The sequence below is a fragment of the Petaurus breviceps genome, unplaced genomic scaffold (assembly GCF_028583685.1).
Source record: "Petaurus breviceps papuanus isolate PSGF00001 unplaced genomic scaffold, PetGlider_PUasm1.0 379, whole genome shotgun sequence".
Lineage (NCBI taxonomy): Eukaryota > Metazoa > Chordata > Mammalia > Diprotodontia > Petauridae > Petaurus > Petaurus breviceps.
The window spans coordinates 1,096,322-1,119,555 of NW_027186303.1; the positions used below are offsets into that span (position 1 = coordinate 1,096,322).

At 39.4% G+C, this 23,234-nt stretch overlaps 1 protein-coding gene across 3 annotated transcripts; it reads left to right on the forward strand.

The window, feature by feature from the left end:
- Positions 1 to 23,176, forward strand: TDG (thymine DNA glycosylase). 3 transcript variants are annotated; one of them, XM_069099369.1, is made up of 11 exons: positions 14 to 296; positions 710 to 780; positions 6,176 to 6,318; positions 11,543 to 11,769; positions 14,490 to 14,559; positions 17,354 to 17,489; positions 17,712 to 17,794; positions 17,891 to 17,985; positions 19,460 to 19,631; positions 20,346 to 20,474; positions 21,050 to 23,176. In XM_069099369.1, exons 3-11 carry the CDS (start codon positions 6,225 to 6,227, stop codon positions 21,190 to 21,192), a joined length of 1,149 nt encoding a protein of 382 aa, XP_068955470.1. In that variant the 5' UTR covers positions 14 to 296; positions 710 to 780; positions 6,176 to 6,224; the 3' UTR covers positions 21,193 to 23,176. The 3 variants fall into 3 exon arrangements, with proteins under 3 accessions (XP_068955469.1, XP_068955468.1, XP_068955470.1); XM_069099368.1 differs by lacking the exon at positions 710 to 780 and having other exon boundaries at positions 1 to 296; positions 11,546 to 11,769; XM_069099367.1 differs by lacking the exon at positions 710 to 780 and having other exon boundaries at positions 10 to 296.
- Positions 23,177 to 23,234: the final 58 nt, after the last annotated feature.

Sequence of the window (23,234 nt, forward strand, 5' to 3'; positions counted from 1 at the left end):
AGCCGCTCTCGGATTGGCTGTAAGGTGTCGGAAGGAAGGAGTGGAGAGTTTGACGGTAGCGGAGGGGAGCGGCGAAGTAGAGGAGGCGGGGCGCTCTCGGAGGCGGAGTAGAAGCTCTGGGTTCTGGCCTGAGCTTGTCGTCTCTTTCCTTCCATCCAAACATCCATCCATTCATTTATCCGTTCCAGCCTGTGACGGCGCCCTCCCTTTCGGCAGGGTATCCGCAGCTCACTGGTTAAGAGCAGGAACCACCGGCTGGAAGGGCGGCCGGGAATGGAAGCCGAGGACCCAAGCAGGTACGTGTCGGGGCTCAGCGAGGGGAGGGCTACTGCCCCCCCCCCCCCGCCTCCATCCCGTTTCCCCCCCCATTATCCCCACCGCCTCTCCTCAGTGGGCGCATGCGCAGGAGCCGGTCTTTAAATGCCCCGCATCCTGGTACAAAAGCGGAGGCGGCGCGCGTGCGCAGACGCCTGGCCCTTCCCCCACGGAATGTTGGCGTCTGGTCACATCGCCCCCGCCCCCGCCTTTTTTTTAACCAGCTTTTATTAAAGCACCTACTAGGTGTCAGCTCCTGAGTTGGGCTCCGGAGGTTGCGGAGACGGAATAAAGCTTGTGTGGGAAGCTTTTCCCATCCCCCTCTGCCCCTCACCTGCGGTTCCCGGATCTCTGGCTCGTGCCTCTAATCGTTGCATGTTGTCTCCCCCATTAGACTCCGAGCTCTTTGAGGGCAGGGAGCAGTTTTGCGTTTCTTTGTGTCTCCAGCTCTTAGCCCCGTGCCCGGTACGTAGTTTTGTTGTTTTGTTTTGTTTTTTAATTAAATTTAAGCTTCTCAATAAAATTAAGGTTTTAAATTTAATTTAGCTTAAGCTTTTAAATTCAAGTTTAGCTTTTACATTCAACTTAACTCAAGCTTTCACATTTAATTTAAGCTTTTAAGTTTAGTTTAAGCTTCTAAAATTTAACTTAAGCCTTAAAACGTTTAAGTTTTAATTGGAGGCAGTGCACAGTGGGCCTGGAGTCAGGAAGACCTGAGTTCAAATTTGGCTTCAGATGCTAGCTGTGTGGAAAAAAAAAAAAAAAGGGCAAGTCAATTAACCTCTGTTTGCCTTAATCCACTGGAGAAGGAAATGGCAGACCCCTCCCGTGTCTTTGCCAAGAAAATTCCACGGACAGTATGGTCCACAGGGTCTTCTCCAAGAGTTGGAGAAGATCAGACAACAAGAAGCTTTTAAATTTAAGTTTAAAAAAGGATTATTAATCTGGCCCCAGACACTTGACACACTTACTAGCTGTGTGACCTTGGGCAAGTCACTTAACCCCAATTGCCTTGCCTTTCCCCTCCAAAAAAAAAAACGATTATTGACCTAAAACAGTCCTTGCCTTCAAGGGCTCTTACCTCTCTCTGATTAGTTTCTTAATTTGTTTTTCAAATGGAGTGATAACAGCACCTACTTCACTGGGTGTTGTGAGAATTGATGAGATATCAAATCAAATAATGGTAGTTGTAAGGCCTGGTTGATGTTTTGAGCTTTCATTGTTTTAGGCCTAAATAGCTAAAAGAACACCTTGAGTGAAAAGCATTTGCACTTTTAAAGCAGAACGAATGATAGTTTTCATGGTAGAGCTTAGAGGGGCCTGTGATTTTGGTGTGAGGGGGTTAAGGAACTTCCACCACCCAAGGCTCCTTACCTGCAGTTTAAGGGACAGTAGACTAATGGGTCTGAGGCCCCTTAGAGTTTAAATGGCTCTTCCTGGGGCTGCCACCAGTACTGTCTTGAGATTGAACTTGAACCCAACCCTGACACAGCTTGAGCCTTATCTGCCTCACCACCAGCCTGTCAAATTGTTAAATTGTTGGTGGTATTATGTGTAAGTAGAGGAGTAAATACAGGAGAACGCTGGTCTTTTGAGCCATCTCCACATCTCTGTGACTCTATCTGGGGTTTTCCTGGCAGAGATACTGGCGTAGTTTGCCATTTCCTTCTCCAGTTCATTTCGTAGATGAGGAAACGGAGGCAATCAGGGTGAAGTGACTTACCCAGGGTCTCACATCTAGTAAGTGTTTGAGGCTGGATTTGAACTCAGATCTTTCTGACTCCATGCCCACTTCCCCACCTAGCTGCCCTCTTATCTAGGTGCCTACAAAGCAGTTGGGAGGGGTTATTAGGTGGGAGGGAGAGGCACTAACCCCCTATATTTTTTGTGTATTCTTTGATCCACTTGACACTGGCCTCTTTTCATTTCCCTGAAACTCCCGCCTCTGGGCTCCTGGCATTTTCTCTGGCTGTCTCTCCTGCATTCAGTGCTCTCCCTCATCTCCGCCTCCTGGCTTCTCTGGCTCCTTAAAATCCCAGCCAAGAATCCTCACCTTCTATAGGAAGCCACTCCCAAGTCCTCTTAATTCTTTCCTCTGCAAAATATTAATTATTTATCCTCTTTATAGCTTGTTTGTAAATATTCGTGTACATCTTGTCTCTCCCATTCAGTTGTGAGCCCCTTAAGGACAGGGACTGGCTTTTGCCTTTGTTTCCCCTAGCACTTAACACTGTACCTGGCATATAATGGGCCCTTAATAAATGCTTATTGACTGATCAGGAAAGGACTTACCTGTAGGGTGCCCTTAAAGCTTTTAATAAAGAAAACAGCTTTGAGACTTTGGGGACTCCATGTATAGGAGGTAGCACTTAAGCTGAGCCTCAAAGGTAGTGAAGGCCCCCCGAGGTGTGGGGCACAGTTTCTGCAAAGGCCCTGTGAGGAGAGTTGCAATGTTGGATCCAGGCTGTACTGTAAAGTGGGGGAAGGGATTTGTTTTACGTTGGCCCTTAAAGGACTGATTGGAGTCAGATTGGAAAAGACTGAGTGTCAGGCAGTGCAGTTTGATCTGGTGAGGGGAGGTGGTCAGTCCTCCTTCTGCTTTAGGAATAGCCTAAATTTTAAATTTATTTTAAAATCATTGCTTTATGGAGTGTTTTTCCAGACAGGTGACATAAAAGATATCAAAAGAGAATTCCACCTCTAGAGCCACAAGGGACCTCATCTCATCCAGTCTTCTCATTCTGCACTTGAGGAAACTGAGTCTTAGATACTTTGACTGACTGACTTGCTTTGATTTGTACAAGTAGTAAATAGCAGAGACGGTATTTTAGCCCGGATCCAGCACGGTTTCCGTTGACCCGAGCTGAAACCTCAAGATGGAGGATGAATGTAGAAGGCAATGGTGAGGTGGGAAGCTCATCAAGAATGAGCTGGTCTGAGTTCAGATCCCAACTCTAATCTTTAACATTGGTTTGCCCTGGACACAGCACTTCTCCCTGACCCATCAGTCATACCTGCAGACTGGGGATAATGTACTATGTACTACGAAGGATCATTGTGAGGAAAGGCTTGGTAAACCTTAAAGCAACAGAAGTTTTGAGTGTCTGTGGTAGACCCAGATGTTCTGGGTTGGTTCTCTGGGGAGCTTGTGCAAGAATTGTTGGGCAGTAATGGCATATTCAGTCCTCACCTAATGTGAGGGCTTTCCCTGGCAGTGTTGATCAGAAACCATCTTCATCCTCATTTTCTCCTGCAGCACATACCATACTCATCCTGCATGACCTTCATCTGTCCTCCCATAAATCTTTTTTTCAAATAAGTTTTTATCGATATTTCCTGTTTCTTACATTGCATCTATCTCATGTATCTCTTCCCTTCCCTCTCCCAGAGAGCCATCCCATATGATCAATAGTATCTTTTTACAGAGGGGGGCAAACCAACACAATTTATAGATACATTGAAAAAGTCCAAAAACCTGTGCATTGTCACACTTGTGTACCTCCCATCTCCACAAAGGGTTAGGTTGGAAGTTACTTCTCATTTCTTTTCACTTAAGTTCTGCTTGAGCTTTATCCTTTTGATACATTGAGTTTTGATTTCCTGACATGTGGCCAACTGTTCTTTCCATTTGTTTTGTTGTAGTTACTGGGGAGATGTTTTCTTGGCTCTGCTGATTTAATTCCATGCTTCTCCCTATGCATCACATACATCATTTCTTGTAGCACAGTAATATTTCATTACGCTTACCACAATTTGTTTAGCCATTTCCAAATTGTTTCCATTCCTTAGTTTTCACAAAAAGTGCTACTATAAAATATTTTGGAGTATATGGGAACTTTTTTCTTATCAGTGGTTTTCCTGGGGTATAAGTCCACTTAATGGAGTTCAAATGGTATAGACATTTTAAGTTTCTTTATTTACATAATTCCAGATTGCTTTATAAAATGGTTGTGCCATTTCACAGCTCCACCAACAATGTATTAGTGTGCCTTTCTTCCCACAGCCTGTCGAGCATTTGACTCTCCATTTTTTGTCTTTGTCAGTTTTCAAATTATGCGATAAAACCTTAGGGTTGTTTTGATTTGTATTTCTCTTATTATTAGTGATTTGGAGCATTCTTTCATGTGGTTGTGAATACTTTGCAGTTCTTTTAAAAACTGGTCATATCCTTTGAGCATTTTTCTATTGGGGAATGGTTATTAAACTTTTTATATTCGTGTGTGATAATTATAATTTTTCTATCTTAGGTACTAAGATAGAAATAAATTTATCAGAGAAATTTGATAAAAAGAATTTTTCCCATTCAATCACTTTTCTTCTTATTCTAGATGCATTAATGTCTTTGCAGAAGCTTTTCAGTTTCAACTAATCAAAGTTATCTGTTGTATCTTTTGTAATTGCCTCTATCTTTTGTTTGGTTAAGAATACATCTTTTACCCATAATGAGAGATCCCTAAATCTTTCTATCCTGGGGCCTTTCTCTTCATCTCTTAACATTGTGTGAATGTCAGCACTGTTCAGAATGCTTTCTGTAAATCATTAAAGTTCACTTAACAGTAGGATCTGCATATTTCCTCCAAATGAAAACTACGCAGTGCTTATATTGGAGCACCTATAGAATGGGGTATGTGAAAATATCACTTATATTTATAACATAATGACTAATTGAACAACCAGTAATAGTCCCAGAGAGTAGGTAATGAAATATGTGTCCTTTCTCATGTCAGAGAGATGGGAGGGGAATGTTGTTTTCATTGTCAGATGAAGTCACTATTGGATGTTTTTGCTTTATTGTGTTTTCTTTGTCACAAGGTTCGGTCTGGATGTGAGAATCAAATATATATATATATTTGATACAAAGACAAAAAGGCCTGAATAAAATATATGTAAAATAAAATAATAGAAGAAAAATATGGGGAAAGTTAACATATTTAAAACTTTATCTTCAAATTTCTTGAACCCAGCCTTTTTGTTTACCGTCATGTAAATTGTTAAGTGAACTTTAGGAAGACCTCAGTTGAAAGAACCTTGAAGTTATGAACTCTTTTGTAAAATTAATGATAATTTAATTACATGAATAATTATTTCTTAGTTAAATCATTCTTAAGTTTGAATTTTCTTTTTCCACATTTTCTTAAATGGGGCACACCTGTGCCAGCAACCTCCAAGAGTAAATTGGGATATTTTGGGAAGAGTGGTCATTCCTTTCCATGGTATCACCCTCAGTGGTTATAAATGTATTTTAAGCAGCTCTTGTTAATAAACATCTGTTCACTGTCAGTCTCTTTGGTTTTTTCAGATTCAACCTTCAGAGGTCTATTAGCTACTAGAAAGATGACCCTGAAGTAGAGGTGTGTTACTATCATCACACAGTTGAACAGCTAACTAAGCCTAGGAGCATTAACAGCAGTTGTTTATAGTTCTGTTTTTTAATTTTAATCATTTATATAGAACATATTGAAAAAAGAAATTAAATGTGTGAGACTTTAAGTGATTTTATCATAACCTATTATATCATTCATCAGAACATTTTTTTCTGCTAGTATGAGTAAATATTGAAACAGATTGAATGTTGAAGAGAGGTTATAAACATCTTTAATATTATGGTAGGCGATCAGATCTGCCTTGAATTGTAAACAGCTTTTTTTGAAGGCATGTGGCTGTTAACTTTTGGGTCTTTCCAACTATGGGATTCTGATATCTCTAGAAGACCATTTCCATATCCCATAAATACTCTTATTGAAACAAAGGTATAAATTCTGGTTACACAATAGCATCTTGCTATAATTTCTTATTTAATAAAATAATTTGGAATATTATAATGAAAATATGTTCTCTTATTCACTTTTTCTTTTTTAAGATACTTTTTTGAGCAATTTCAAGCATTTTACCAGTTTCCATACTATCCAATGATGACTGCAGCTCCCAACATGGAATTTATGAATGAACTACCAGCTCTGCCAGAAATTCCAGTCCCAGTCTTTGACCCGGAACCTATTCAAGGTAGTTTTAGATTAGTTGATAGATTAAGTGAGATTTTAATTAACCAGCCTTTTTTACCTCTAGAAAACTTGTAGTTGATTGATCTTTATATGTGTACTTTATCCTGTTTGTCTTTAATAGGACATTTTTTCATAACTTCATAATAGTTTTCTTTCAGACTTGATGCAGAATATTTAAGTGATGTATGGCTAAAAATTTGAGTGCAATATTAAATCATGGTTGTGTAGTATAAAAAAATAACCAGATTTTTATTTATTTAATTGTTTGTGACAGTTTTTGGTGAATTTATTACTGTATAAAGAAAGTTACATGGTGGCAAAAGAAGCTTTTAAAAAAAGTTCTTAGAGCTTAACTTCAGCAGACCAATTTCGTCTGATTCTTTACTTCCCAGAATTCACTTTTTTCTTTTTTTAAATTCATTTTTAATTTAAAGACAAAAAGACCAAAAAAAGAACATTTCCATGTACACAACACAACAGGATTCATTATAAAACCATGTATTTCCACTTTGCAGTTGACTTTTTAAAAAATATTATGTAATAAATACTGCACATCTTTTTTAAAGCTGCTCTACATTTTCTGTACTTCCAAGTTTTCTTCTTTGCTGTGTACTTTTTTCTTTTCCTCCCCCCCCACCATTACACACACACACACAACTATACTATACATACTTCTATTTAACAGTTCTCTGGATATGGATAGCATCTTGCTTCATAGGTTCTTTGTAATTAGTTTGAATATTTGTAATATGCAAAATAACAGTCATTCAAAGTTGTTGTTAGAATAATATTACATTATTGTGCACAGTGTTCCCTTGGTTCTACTCATTTCACTCTTCGTTATTTCATGAAAGTTTTCTATGTTTTAATTAAATTAACCATCTCATTATTTCTTACAGCATCATAATATTTCATCACAATCACATACTACAGCTTGTTCAGCCAGTCCCCAATTGATGGGCATCCTCTCAATTTCTAGTTCTTTGCCATCACAAAGACAGCTGCTATAAATATTTTAGAACATAAAAGGTTTTTTTTGTTTGTTTGTTTTTTTATTTTTTCTCTAATCTCCTTGGGAAACAAACCTAATAGTGGTGTTGTTAGGTTAAAGGGTATGCATACCTTTATAACTCTTTGAGCATGATTGCACATTGCTCTCCGAAAGGGTTGGATCAGTTCACAGTTCCACCAACAATGAAGTAGTGTCCCAATTTTTCCACATCTCTAATATTTGTCACTTTCCCCTTCTATTATTTTAGTCAGCCTGATAAGATGATGTCTAAAAGTGTTTTTAATTTGCATTTCTCTAGTCAATAGTGATTTAAAGAATTTGTTGATATTACTTGATATAGTTTTGATTTCTTTATCAAAAAACTGCCTGTTCTTATCCTTTGATCATTTGTCAATTGTGGAATGACTCAAATTCTTAAAAATTTGACAAAGTTCTATATATATTTGATCTATAAGACTTATCCAAGAAGCTATCCATAAAGTTTTCTTCCAATTTTCTGTTTTCTTTCTTTTTTTTTTTTTTTTAAAGCAATTGGGGTTAAGTAACTTGCTCGGGGTTACACAGCCAGTTATTTCTGGGTGTGGTGCTAAGTATCTGAGCCCGGATTTGATCCCCAGGTCATCCCAACACTGGGGCCGGTGCTCTTACTTGCTGTGTTACCTGGCCGCCCCATTCTCTCCATTTTCTTTCTAATCTTGGTTATGTTGGTTTTATTTGTATAAAAACTTTCTAACTTAATGTAATTAAAATGATCCATTTTATACCTCACAGTGCTCCAGAATGCACTTTTAAACTGAAAAACATTTTAAATTTCTTAAAAGTGGGATTTGTAAACAGCGTGAATGAAAGTAGAGATCAGACTATCAAGATGAATTTGACTATATACACTGGCAGTATGATTTTTAAGGAAAGTGGTATGTGTGCCAATCTGTCCTAATCCAATTTTTGGGTAAATTTAAAAACAGAAAACTTTGTACCAGCACATCTCAGACTAACCAGCTAGTTCACCACTCAGGTAAAAAAAAACATAACCAATAAGCATTAGTAAGGATCCAGTACTAAGATCTAATGGATTTCTATTCTAAGCTCTTTTTTAAGTTAAATTTTAGTACAGGAGTGAAGGACTTTTTTTTTTTAACAAAGCCACTGGTTCTTAAGAGAAAAAATCAGTCAACAGCCAACGTGGATTTAAAAAAAAAAAAAAAACCCAACACACCTGAACTTGATTTAGATGTATGTATTTTGGGTTTTTTAATTTTATTATTTGGAAAGACATATTACTCCTCCCTTTTGCTTTTTACATTAAAAATGGAACCTAGTACTCTGTTCAGTAGCTACATCAGATAATACAATCCTGTTTCTAAAAGGAGAAATATATTTTAAAGAAGATGCTTATGAGCTGGAGAGTGTCCAGAGAATGAGAAGCAGAGTGGTAAAAGGGTCTTGACTTTCTGTTCAAAGAGCTGGTGGTGCTTGGTGTAGAGCACAGAGCTCACGGTCTCCCAGTGTTTAAAGAGCTCTCACGTGGAAGAGGGATCGAATGTGGCAGTAGTTCCAAAGAGGCAAATTTGGACTTAACATAAGGGTAAACTTTCTAACAATAACCTATTATTCTAATAATTTTAACAATAACAATAACAGCACTTCAGAAGTGGGACAGCAGCAGGATCCTGCTGTCTTGAGGCCTCTAAGCAAAGGCAAAAATGGGGGGCCACTGGTGAGGTCTTTGGCAGAGAGGATTTTTGTCCAGGAATGAGTTGAACTTGACACTCTCCAAGATTCCAGTCCAGGCTGTGTAACCCTGGGGGCATTGCTTAGCCTCTCCCTGTAATCTGGTTTCCTCATCTGTGAAAAGGGCAATTAGGCTTGATGGCTGCTCATGTCTCTTCTAATTCTAAATCTGTGATCTTTCCAAACCTGACATCATGTGGCAATAATAATTTAGCCTAAAACATTATATACAGTTTTATTTTACATCATATGTAATTTTGCATACAAAGTATTTTAATGATTACTAAAAGTTTGTTCTTGAAATACTTTATTTTCCTCATTTTTTAGTGAGAAAAAACTTTTACTTTCTGCTCTGGAAAGTAAGAGGATAGTATCCTGTTTCATTTTCTAGAGGGAAAAATAAAGTTCTGTCTGGGAACAATATCTCCACCCTGTGGCCTTTTAGAATATGGCTGTAATTTAAGGTCACGTTTTTGAAATTATATTCTCAAATGCAGTTATCTTTTGCTTTGTAGATTATATCAAATTAAGCTAAAGGCAGGAGCATTTTGCCATCTATACTTTAATGGCTACAAATGTAGTAATTAAGCATTTTTAAAAACACTTGAAAATTAAACTAAAGCATGGTACAATAGCTAGAGAGCTGACCTCAGAGTTAGAAAAGCCTAGATTCAAGTCCTGCTTCTGATACATATTGAGTGAGTGACACTGGGCAAGTCTCCTAAACCCTTGGTATACCAAGAAATTTTCTGAGACTACAGGATGGCAGAACATTTGTTGATCTGTATTGCTAGAAGGAATTACCACAATATCTGTGAAATCACAGGTTTAGAACAAAAGAAATATATCAGGCATGTTATTTATAAATTCCTGAACTGTATATATTCTTCTCTGGCCTGGGCAAGAGAAATGATAGACTAGGATTCAGTTGTTTCAGGCAAAATAAATCACAGGAAGCTAATACCAATTGAAAAAAAAAGTAATATAATAGAATTTGGAGGTATCAATTAAAAAAAAAAAACTGGTATGCCTTTGCAGAGATTGAGCCCTAGGCTTTGGAGAACTTTAGTAGAGATCTGGATGCTGGATTTCCTAGGACAGTTCTATTCTTAGGCAATATGGTACAGTAAAAAGAACACTGAATTTAAGAGTTAAAGGACGTGAGTCCAAAGCCCAAGTATGCAATTTATTTCTAGGGTGACCTTGGGCAAGTCATTTAACTCCCCCCAGGGCCTCAGTCTCCTCATATGTGTAAGGAAGAGGTTAGATTATATGACTGTTTAATTCCTAAAATGTCTTCCAACTCTGCATCTATATAATCTTACATATTGTGAATAATTTTAACTTTTGAATTTAAATAGGTTAAATTTACCCATAAAACAGAAGCATGCCGGACTAGGTTAGAAAACAGAACCCAACCATTTGCTGCACATGAGAAATGCAGGTGACATATGTACAAACTTGAAAAACATGGCTAAAATAAAATCCATTGTGCTCTAGATAAATGTAAAAAGTAGCAAGAATTGCAGTCATGGTTGAAACTAAAACAACAGTAAAAAGAGATGTGATAGATGAATTTTGAAGAATCACAAAGGATAGGGTGGCACGGACAGTTTGCAATTTGCATCTTTGAGCTCACAAATATATTAAAGTAATACATTTTGAATATTGACTTGAGGAAAAATCTTAGTTCCAAGTTTTTCATAGAATCTACAGTAGCTTACTTGCCTTATAGACTATCAGTTTATTAGAGTAACACCACATTTTTCTGCCATTATTGGGAAAGGAGATATTGTTCCATAGAAGTGAATTAGCCTACTAACTTAAGGCATGACAATTTTTTGAAAAATTAATTTTATGAAGGGAAATCTTTCTTTAAAGTATTTCTTATTTTCCTATCATGTATATTGGATCAAATAAAATATTTTCTTGAAGATTCATGTTTATTACTGTGAACCAATCAAATGCCTCTTATATGCCAGGCACTATGCGAGGTTCTGGGGATAGAGGTACAGAAGTGAGACATCCTTACCCTCCAGGAACCTATGTTTTATTGGCCAGATACGTCTTGTTCACAGATAAGAAAAATTCAGCATATATTCAAAATAAACAGATTTGGAAGGAATGGGACCCACTGAAATCTGAGAGTTCCTCCAGATTGGTGAATTGAGTTCCTTGCCCAGACCACCATTGCATGAGGAGGCCCAGGCCATGCTCACTTTACTCCTGCCTCACTCCTCACTCTCCAGACTTCTCCATCCTTGTGTGTATATAGTTGTATGATGTGATTGTGCTGAACTTCACTGTGTTGGCTCCTAAGTACTATTTATAGATTCTTTTTATTAGACCTCTAGCTTGAGTTACTGATGTTTTAAAGTACATAAGGACTTAATGAAGATCCTGTATATGGTGAGCACTGAATATCATACATCCGTGATGGAAATGTCAGATGTCTACAACCTAAATAATTCCAATGTTTCAGAAGAAAAGGGGAGAAAAAGAAGAACCAGATCGTCGGAGCCAAAAAAGCCAGAGCCGAAAAAACCCGCTAGAGCCCCCAGAGCAGCAAAATCCAAGGGGAAACAAGAAAAAATTACAGACACTTTCAAAGTGAAAAGGAAAGTGGATCGTTTTAATGGGGTCACAGAAGCTGAACTTCTGACCAAGACCCTGCCTGATATTTTGGCTTTCAACCTGGACATTGTCATTGTAAGTTGACATCTGCATAAAACTTTTCATAGCAGACTTGAGTTTTTAAAGTGGATTATCCATACTCTACAGACCTCTTTTGAGATGCTCCTGTACTTTAATGGAAAGATTCATTTCCAAGTGTCCCTTTTGGGGATTATAAATACAGCTTCTGAGCCAATGAAGGTTACATTGCAAGAGGCCATTCAGCTCTTAATGTCCAGTTTTCCTTCTGAGAAAAAGTTGTACTGCTAAGAGCTAAAAGATAAAGAGAACAAAACATAGCTATTAACAAAAGTTATGCAGACAGCTCCCCCTTGGTCTCATTCCCCTTCTGTTTTTGCTTTCTTGCCCTGCTCTATGCACCACCTTTCGACCACATTTCCTAATATGTTCCTGACAATCTTATTCCTTACATTTTAAGTAAGTTGGTCAAAAGGTAAGAACAGCACAAGTGGGACAGGCATTGAGTCATGAAGTAATGGCTGCTCATTGAACCGGACCCAGTGTTAAGTGTTCCTGGCTCCATTTCTTCATTTTCTTCCTATAATTTGATTTTAGTCTTTGACAGAGTATTTGAGTTGGGATTTTGTGAACATATAGAAAAAATGTTACAAAATGTGATATACTAGTGTGTAGTACTATTTTTGGCTCATATTTCTGTAGTACTTTATGGTACTTTTTCTCCACAAGAAAAACCTGTGAGGTTTTCACCATTTTACAGACAAGAGAACTGAGGCTCAGTGAGTGATATGTCCAAGTTCCCCCAGTTGACGTCTGTGATAGTAATGGCAATTAAAGATTCCCCTGTATTGGCTTGGTTTTCAAATTGATTGTGTTAAAACCCAGAGCTTCTTAATCCCACCTGTGGGATGGACTTTTTGATGTGAAAAGAAAGTCCTGAACTGGGAGGAGCTGGTGACGTAGATTTGGAGAGACAAGAGAGAGGCGGAAGATCTTTTTGGAAGCAGCACCTCGTGGAGAGAGAGAGAGACTAAGAGAATTGCTGGTGGCCGCTTTGAATTGCCCTGGACTTTTGAGACCTGGCTGTTTTGCTGGTACTTTGTCTGTCTGTTTTGATGTTGTTTTGCCAGATTTGTCCACTGGTGAAAGACAGTCCTTTTGTTGAAGAAGTCCTGGAACCTGGCTGTTCGCTAAGAAGCCCTGAGACTGTCCTGCAGACAGAGAGTGAATACTGTCCACTGGTGAGGGACAGTGCTGTTGTTGCAGGGGTCTGGAGACTGTCCTGTAGAACAGTCCTAGAACCCCTGAACACATTAGCAAAGCCCTCTCCCAGGATTTCTGTAAACATACAACAAGAAAATCCTTCTTCAGGGCTTCTGAACCAACAGAAAGGCTCCCAGACCCCTGCAACAACAGCACTGTCCTTCACCAGTGGACAGTATTCATTCTGTCTGCAGGACAGTCTCCAGACCCCTGCAACAACAGCACTGTCCCTCACCAGTGGACAGTATTCACTCTCTGTCTGCAGGACAGTCTCAGGGCTTCTTAACCAAATGCCAGGTTCCAGGACTTCTTCAACAAAAGGACTGTCTTTCACCAGTGGACAAATCTGGCAAAACAACATCAAAACAGACAGACAAAGTACCAGCAAAACAGCCATGTCTCCTCAGTCCTTGGCAGCTCAGGGGGCAGGTCTCAAAAGTCCAGGGCAATTCAAAGCGGCCACCAGCAATTCTCTTAGTCTCTCTCTCTCCACGAGGTGCTGCTTCCAAAAAGATCTTCCGCCTCTCTCTTGTCTCTCCAAATCTACGTCACCAGCTCCTCCCAGTTCAGGACTTTCTTTTCACATCAAAAAGTCCATCCCACAGGTGGGATTAAGAAGCTCTGGGTTTTAACACAATCAATTTGAAAACCAAGCCAATACAGGGGAATCTTTAATTGCCATTACTATCACAAAGTCAAAGACAGGATTTGAACTAGGGTCTTCTGATGCCGCATCCAGTGCTCTTTCCCAATAAATCATGCCACTTCTTACAAAAGAGCACTGAATTCTGGTCATCATTCTTTTGAACTCTTCTGTGCTGGATTGTACAGAAATTTGAGTTTTTCATGCTTTTTAATTCAAATTTTGATTTAAATGCTTTTAGTATTTTTTTTTAAAAGATCTCTAAAATCTTGCATTTAGGGTTAACCTTTGAGTCGGAGGTGTCAGGCACTTTTCCCACAACACTCCACAGTGTGCCCTAACCAGATTAAAATAGTAATTAGGAAATGTTTAACAAAATAAAACACAATAGATGACATTACATTTCAGGTATTCCTTACCTATGACTTCTATTTCTGTTTGAGTTGGACTTTAGCTGAGAGGTGTGTGATGTAATTGATCCAGATTGAAAAAATAATTTAGCACAACAGATTTTCTTTCTAAAATGAAATTATTGGGGCAGCTAGGTGGCACAGTGAATAGAGCACTGGGCCTGGAGTCAGAAGGATCTGAGTTCAAATCCAGCCTCAAACACTTGACACATTTACTAGCTGTATGACCTTGGGCAAGTCACTTAACCCCAATTGCCTTGACTTCCCCTCTCCCCCCCAAAAATGAAAATATTTTCTCAAACTAAGACTAAGAAATTATTTAAAAGCATATATTGTTAATCACATTTACTTAAATTTGTCTTTTAATAAATTAACTTTGGAAATGAAGGGTTGAAAACCCTTTTTTTCCCCAATAGATCATATGTTAGTAACTTTGTAATTTGATCTGTCTTGCTCTCTAGATTGGCATAAACCCAGGACTCATGGCAGCTTACAAAGGGCATCATTACCCAGGACCTGGAAACCATTTCTGTAAGTTGTTCTCATACTAAGATTTTATCATTAAGTGTCATTAACTTTTCAGTAGGTTATTTTTTTCTTGCCTTAGTCTGGCATGGTGTTGTCACTGCGGTTTATAAGACTGCATCAGTAGGCCAGTTCTACCAGGCTAGAAAAGATTAACCCCCTGAGGGGTTGTGTTTGCTGTCACATAGCAGCCTGATTAATGTAAAGGGACTCATCACTAGCAGGAGGTCACCGCATGATGAATTTGGGGGCTTTGGTAAGCCATAAAATTGGTAAAAATACAAACCAGCCTAGTCCTGAGGATCCCCACCCTAGCAGAAAAGTAGGGCAAAGGGCGCTAAAAGCCAGGTAGTCCTTAGGATGTCTACCAAGAACGATTTTCATTGGATACTTACTCTTAATGCATTGTTCTGTCCAGTGACCAAAGAGTTAATTAGAGTACCCGTGTTCATGTTGGCATTCTCACTGTGAGTAAAAGCAAAGTGTGTAACAGATTTGTGCCTCAGTCTCTTTTCAGAGGGGCAGATCTAGGCTGGAATCAGGACGGCAGCTTAGTAGGAAGAAGTACAGTCATGGTCTCCTATCAGAATTCCTTCACAGAGATCTTGTACTTGACGTTTCGTTGGGTTTAGAGAACTCCCTCAGAGCCTTGTAGAGATCCCGGCAGTGCAGAAGGATTAAGTGACTTGCCTGTCATCACACACTTAGGAGGCAGGGCAGGACCTGGGATAGCCCACCTCTAAAGTAATAAAATTACAAGTTTGGATGCTCTTTCTTCTTACCCAAGGACTACACATGTGTCCTATGATCTGATTTGCCTTTATCTCTGGGTATTTTGGGGGGAGATGGTGATATCATCTATTAACATGAAAGGAACCTAATAATCAGCTGAGTTAGGCCACCACATTTCCAAACATATAATTACTTAGTATTTGAGTGGTTACCAAAGACCTGTTTAGCTCAGCTGGTCCATACTCATGGTTGACACTCTAGTCACAGGGCATTAACTGCGAGCTCTGTAATATTCTACCAAGAAATATGATGCCACAAAGTAGAAACACACTGGTGTCCATCTCGTCATCCAGTAGTCAAAATATTAGGATCTATTTAAGGTACTGGATCCTAGGATGTGATTTTATAAAATCTCAAATGTGAAGAATTCTGATCATCTCAGATTCATAGAAGCCTAGAATGGAAAGGAAGCTTAGAAGCCAGCCAGTCTAGTTTTCAATTATATTACAAAAGTTTCTCCTTGTAAAACGCTTCTGTTTGTTAGAGCTTCTGGTTTATTTGATTGAATGAGTACCAGCAATTATTAAGTGTTTGCACTCCCCTAAGTGCTGGGATACAAACAGAAAAGTCAGACAGTTCCTGCTTTCCAGGAGCTCACTTTATAAATGGGGACACAACACATATGGAAGGTTTCAGCTACAAGGCAGATGGAGGGTCCCATGCTCCTTATGGCAGTGGGAGGGTAGATGTTCAGAATTCCAAAAGACTCATGATGGAAAATGCTGTCCACATCCAGAGCAGAACAGTGGTGTCTGGATGTAGATTGGAGCATACAATTTTCACTTTTTGTTGTTGATTTTTTTGTTTTTGTTTTCTTGTGGTTTTTCCCTTTGGTTCTGATTCTTCATTCATAACATGACTAATATGGAAACGTGATTCATATGATTGTATGTGTATAGCCTCTATCAGATTGCTTGCTGTCTTGGAGAACGAAGAAGAAAAATTTGGAACTTAAAATCTTATAAAAATGAATGTTGAAAACTGTTTTTATTTGTAATTGGGGAAAAAAAACCCTGAAATACTATTAAGTGGAGGGGAGAAAAAGGAAGTAGATGGTCAGACCTCTTCTCTAATATCATTTCTCATCCATTTCTGATGTAGAACACAGGACTTTGGTGGTTAAAGCTTTCTTTTCTGGGTCTTCTATGGCTGTAGCCCCAGGAGAAGCATTCTCCAGACCGCATCTCCACAGGATGTTTCATGGCTGAAGGCACCAGGCTGGAAGCATCGATATTTCCAAGGCTCTTGGGGTCAAAGTCCTGGGCTTTTTCCACTGGGGTCTGAAAGGAGATGGTGGTCAAGGCTTTATTGATGGTTTGACTTTGCTGCACATGCAACCTCCTGTCTTTCCTGCAGAGTGCCTTGTGCCCTCAGTTGGGCCAGCATGCCTACCCTCAGGGTGGCAGTTGGTTGGCACTTGATGGGGATGGCTGGGGGGCAGGGCTTGAAGCAGGACCTGGTCAGGGGCTGCTGTCACTCCCAGGGCTCTTGCACCTCTCAGACAATTCTTTAGCAAATGTTACTTTTGGCCATGAGGAAGGTGGCCCCTTCTTCACAATGATTTCTCTCTTTGATGATGGCACCAGGGGCTGAACTGGAAGTAGGTCTGGTGGGCCATGGGGTACTACCATTCCCATGGCTCTTGGGATCAGGGTCCTGGGCTATCACCATCAAGGTCTGGGCCAGGGAGCTACTGGTGCCGTCTCAACTTGCCTAGCATGTGCAGCCTCTTCCTCTCCCTCTCAGGGCCTGACTGGCTTGCCTGTCCTTTGAGTGGTAGTTAGTGAAAAAGGATATTCTGCTCTTACTATCTTGCAATGATCTGCATGTAGCATTCTTCTTCTTACTAAGAAGGGGTTTAGTGATTTGTTTTTATGTTTTTGTTTTCTTGTTATATCTTCTGAAGAGTGGAATGTAGAACAGACAATATAAATTGTTCTTATCCCAGTAAACCTGTCATCTTGAAGTTAAAATCATACCTTATTTTTTTTCCCTACTCTTGTTATAGGGAAGTGTCTCTTTATGTCTGGGCTGAGTGAGGTCCAGTTAAATCATATGGATGACCATACTTTACCAGGAAAGTATGGTATTGGCTTTACAAATATGGTTGAAAGGACCACCCCTGGCAGCAAGGATCTTTCAAGGTAGGGCAGTAAACAACGATTTCTAATGCTGTAAAAGATAAATCTTGTGGGCCACATTTCTCTGGTTGTCCTCCACTTTCCATCTTGTTTGTGTGTTGTCTCTGTTGTTACAAAATTAGGATGCTCTTAACTGGTTATTTTTTTTAATTCTGAAGATTTGCCAAGATGATCTATTATTGTATTACATAGTCATCTCTTGACTGTTTTCTTATTCCATTTCAGCAAAGAGTTTCGAGAAGGAGGACGCATTTTGGTGCAGAAATTACAGAAATACCAACCTCGAATAGCAGTTTTCAATGGAAAATGTAAGATTTTTTTCTTTGTACCCAAGCTGATCTTTTGTTCTTGTTGATGTTGTTTTCCAAAATTCTGCATGTCAGTATTGCTTTGTTTCATTTTAGGTATTTATGAAATTTTTAGCAAAGAAGTTTTTGGAGTAAAAGTTAAGAAGTTGGAATTTGGACTTCAGCCCCATAAGGTCCCAGACACAGAAACTGTAAGTTCCCCAAACTGCATTTGTTAGCAAACTAATTATGGATGGAAATGAAAGATTTTTAGTCAGGTTAGCTTTTCTCTTTCCTCTAGCTTATGGTATTTGATGATAAGAAAAATAGCATAGTGGTCTAATCTCTTTAAAAGGAAAAGTAGACAGATGTACTACAGTGACACCAAATGTAAATCACATTCATATTTTGTAGAAACCATTCTTTTAGGAGATAAACAGTTTGGCCCATAATTGGGCCACATGATAAATGCATTTTGTTTATTTTGCTGAATAGTATCTATTTAATTGAAGACTTTTGAACTTTGTCTACGAATGTAAACATTTGCCTAACAGTGTTAGACAAATGAATTGGGTCTGATTAAGTGTAATCAGAAGATTGCAATCAAAAAGATTGAAATATACTTGTAAAATTTAAGCATATTCTCTTAATGACAAGGTAGTAAAAAAAAAAAGGCAAAATTATTTGGATAATAGAAATGTATTTTTTTAAATGAGGGGGGAATTATGATGCTAGTTCCAAATAGTTTTATTTTATAAATTCATTTATTCTGCAAATTTTCATCAGGCTTATACTCTGCAGTGCAGTATTCAAGGAAAATATTTGTTCAGTAGTTTTTAGTTGTGTCTGGCTCTCTGTGACCCCATTTGGGGCTTTCTTGGCAAAGATACTGGAATGATTTACCATTTTCTTCTCTAGCTAGTTTCGTAGATGAGGAAACTGAGGCAAACAGCATTCAGACTTGACCAGAGTCACACAGCTAGGAAGTGTCTGAGGCCGGGTTTGAATTTAGGAAGATGAGTCTTCCTGACTCCAGACTGGCCCTATGGCACCACCTAGTTCTGTCAAGGGAAGATAGAACTACAAATAAAACCTGGTCCCTGTTTTCAGTGTCAAAATGAAGGACACCTCAGATCAAACAAATACATAATTATAAGCCTGCCCTTAGTCAATGAATTTAATTAATATTGGATTCCTTTTTATATATGTTAGGTTAATTTTGTGATCTATTTGCAGAGAAATGCCTAATTTACTTTATTTAACAGTCAGTGTTCTTCACTCCCAGCTACCTTTACCTTTTCAGTGGGTGTGTGTAAACACACACACACACACATATACATGCACCCCTCCCCCCCATCTCTGTCTCTCTCTCTGTCTGTGTGTGTGTGTCTCTGTCTGTCTCTCTGTCTCTGTCTCTGTCTGTCTGTCTGTCTCTCTCTCTGTCTCTGTCTCTGTCTCTCGCTATTTGCCTTTTGTGTCTCTACTCCTTCTACCTAGCTTTTTCCATGGGCCACAGTAGGGCGATAATAAGTACTCCCTTGGTGGATCTGCTTTTGCTTTAGGGCAGGCACACCTGTCTAGGAGCCAGGACACCCTGGGCCCTATAGGTTGGGGTTGGGAGCCACTGGGCTTGGGAGTCGGCCTACTTCGGGTTCTTCTCAAACTTCTCCTTGTCTGCCCTTGTAGCTCTGCTACGTCATGCCATCCTCCAGCGCAAGGTGTGCTCAGTTCCCGCGGGCCCAAGATAAAGTTCATTATTATATCAAACTGAGAGACTTGAGAGACCAGTTGAAAGGCATTGTGCCCAGCTCAGACATTCAGGAGGTGCAGTACACATTCGACTTGCAGCTTGCCCAAGGTATGTTACTGCTGTGCAGCCTTGTGCAGGAAGGCAGAGACAGTGGGGCTTCCATTATGCCAACACTCCTGTAAGGGGCATTTGACACGAACCATTTGTGTTAGAGAAGAAGGTTTTGTCTCTTACTCGTCCCCTCAGGCCAGGCCTTCCCTGACCCCTCCCCCCATCCCTTCCATGTTTTCAGATCTTCCAGATGCCCCTAAAGCATCATCATTGGATTTTGGAATCATTGCTTTCTCATGAAGCCTAAGGACCCCTCACAGTAATGGTTTGGGGTTTTTTTAATGCATGAAGTGGAATATATAGGTTACAAAATAAACCAAGTATAGTAAAATACTGTTATTAAAATATATTTTTTAAAAACATGTTCATGCATTTGAGGACAAGAACCTCTATCTTAGAGATTGTTGTTGGTTTTTGTTTTTTAATGTGGTGGGTAGGAGTGGGGTTGGGACAGAGAAACCTTCTAATGTGCTTTAAAAATAAGTACCAGATATCTTTGAAGTTACTTCTTCCCTGTGATTATAAAGTAGCACATTTGGATTCTGCCCCCAAATTACCATTATGGGAAAAGATGTTTGAGGTTATCACAAATGCTCTGTGGTTACCTGCAGAAGTGAATTACCGAGTAACCGTTTTAACATTAAACTTCCATGAGTGACCATTTTCCAGCTGATGTTCAGAAGGAGTTTTAATTTATTTTTCTTCTTACAGAGGATGCAAAGAAGATGGCTGTTAAGGAAGAAAAATATGATCCAGGCTACGAAGCAGCTTATGGAGGCGCTTACTGTGAAAGGGCGTGTGATGTGGAGCCGCCCTGTCCATTCTCTTTGGACGGGACAGGTAGAGGAACGCTGCTCTTACTGGGTCATGGAATGATTTTACTGTTTGCCTAGGCTGTGATGATGATGTCATTCTTACCATGGTGAAGAATATAGGGGCATATAGTATACTCTCACACACCCCCCCACACACATACACATACAAACATCCATGCATACATACCACACACTTCCTAGCTCTGTGACCCTTGAGGTGTCACCTACCTCTGGGTCTCAGGCAGACCCCCTAGCACTTGTTTAGTACATCTTAGATGGGCTACACTTTGTGTTGATGGAGGGGGTTTCTCCTCCAGGAATCCTCTTGTTCCTGTGTTACTGTAAATGATTGGGTTAGTGATGGCAGAGGCAAATGTCTTAATGTGTAATTAAGAGGAAAAAAGATTTCTTTTCAGTTACTGTAATTCAAAATAACCCCCTTGACACTTTAATGATTTCCTACCCTGAACAATTTTTAGATAAATTCCATTCCCGGAAATCTTTTGGCTATTGTTCCCCATTCCCCTTTAAAAGCCTTCAGTTTTATCATCTCAGTCTTTTAGATAGAATAAGCTAACAGTGAATTTCTTTTCTGCCTAGGAGCAAGTAACACAGCTTTAGTTGGAGAACCAACCTTCGGCGACATTATAGGTGATCAGTGGATGACTCAGTCCTTCACAGATCAGATCCTGCCTTCCTTCAGTCCCTTTGGAAGCCCAGAGCAGGAAGGTGGCTGTGTGTGAGGACGGCCTTTGAAGCTCTTCTTACACACTGCAGTTTTAATGCAGCTGTCTGGAAGGGTGCCTCAGTTCACCAACTGTGGCATCTTCATAGAACTTTACTCCTCTCATTATTTTCTGGTAGCCCATTTGTGTGGTAGGATCAACTTTATGAGCTAGGTAGTTTGAAAGCAAATGTAGATCCTTTTGTATGTGAGTTTTTATATTTAATGTATGCCATCGTTTACAGTTTTTTACAAACTGTAGTTGCATATTTGAAGAAATTATTTGTTTTGGGAGTTGCTTGTAGTCTGTATTTCTTTTTAAACAGCCTGTATATTTATACTCCTTTCTTAAATCTATGTATGGCAAGAAATTCCAGAGTCCTTTTATGCCTGAAAAGCACATTCTGTGCATGATTGTCACGGGTATAGACACAAAAATGTGTCACAGTTCACATGTGGACATGAAACTCCTCACCTGATGTCTGTGGAGCATGTGTTTTGGGACTTGGGGATTTTTAATCTGATGGGGAGTCTTAAATCATTCCTTTCCCCCAGAGTGGCCCCTTCCCCTTGTGGCCAGCGGTCGGCATTTCTTGGTAAGGAAGCCACTTGGATCCAGGCCTCAGGTCGGAGCCAGCCACCTTCCCTCCACAGCAGACCTGGAGCCTGCATGCACACAAGTCAGCTCTAGGGAATGTGGGCAGGTGTGGAAAACCGAGTTTTCAGTGGTTCATTTGTCACTTGGCAGATTTTTACTTGTGAGGAAGAGCAGAGGTGTGTAGTTGGGAGGCAATGACGACCTCTCTGTCTGGGTGCCTGCCTCTGCTCTCCGTGTGGTGAGTGATGGAGCGAGGGGTTGCTCAAAATGTCGTTTTGAGGAAGTTCATATAGGTGCTTTTCATACTTGAAACGTGCGTAAAATGTGGTGTCTAGTAGAATGTGATTTCCCCTGCTGGTCCTAACCAATAAGCCAGTTGTTTTCATTCCCTTTCTCCACCATAACTCATCTCATCATGTCCATTGGTTAGGGTCCATGAGAAAGGTATTTGGATTGTATCTTGTGATTTTCTAGCATACAGTCTCCTTGGTGCTACAAGGACCCATGATCACTTCATCTTGTGGGTGTTACACCCATTCATCAGTGCCACTTTTATGAAATTCTGACCTGGTCAGAATGCTAAAATCATGGAAAGTCAGAGCTGGAAGGGACCTTGGAGAGGTCTCCTAGTTCAGCTCCCTAATTTTTTAGTGGGGAAACCGAGGCCCAGTGAGGGTGAGTGTTAACGGCAAAAGTAGGACGAGAACCCAGATGTCCCAGTCCCCAGTTCAGTGCTCTTACACATTGTGCTTTTATATTCAGATAGTCTGTGGCTTTTAAAATATGAAATATTTATGATGGTTTATAGTTGTTGTTTTCAGGGAGTCATGTGACTTAACCCTCTCTTTGTAATAGCTGTTTAAAAATCTATCTTGTGAATCTAATTCTGCTTTTTTGCTTTTTTTCTTTTTTGCTGTGGGCTGTGGTGGAAACTTTGTCCTTTTTCCCCTTAAGTTTAGGTCAAACTGTGTGAAAAATCTTTGTTCTTTGTTATTTAAAATGATGTACTGTATTACCGTTTACATGGACATTCTCCTGCAGGTGCTCACAAGTGCCTTGCATCAGGGATTAGTAGGAATCAATTATATTTTCACAAGAACTATGTAAAGCATGTGATTAGATACCACTATAGTATGTAACTATTGTAGCTTTACAATAGTCTTGTTTTTAATTTAAAGGGGAGGGAAATACAGTCTTTGGATTTTGTCATATATCTGCTATAGAAGTGAGTATTGGAAATATCTAACCACGTGACGTGGCATTTTCATGAAAAACGGGAAATTGGTCATGGCTGTTAAATTGTCTTGCCTAAGATGGTCTGAAGCTTTTTCATTAAATGGTATTGGAAAAGATTTTAAATTCTTTCGAAAGTGCCAATTTTGACAATAAAAATATAGGAAGCCTATCTCTTTTTTGTCTTTCTGTTGTATGAGATTTTAACATTTTATTCACCTTATTGTATC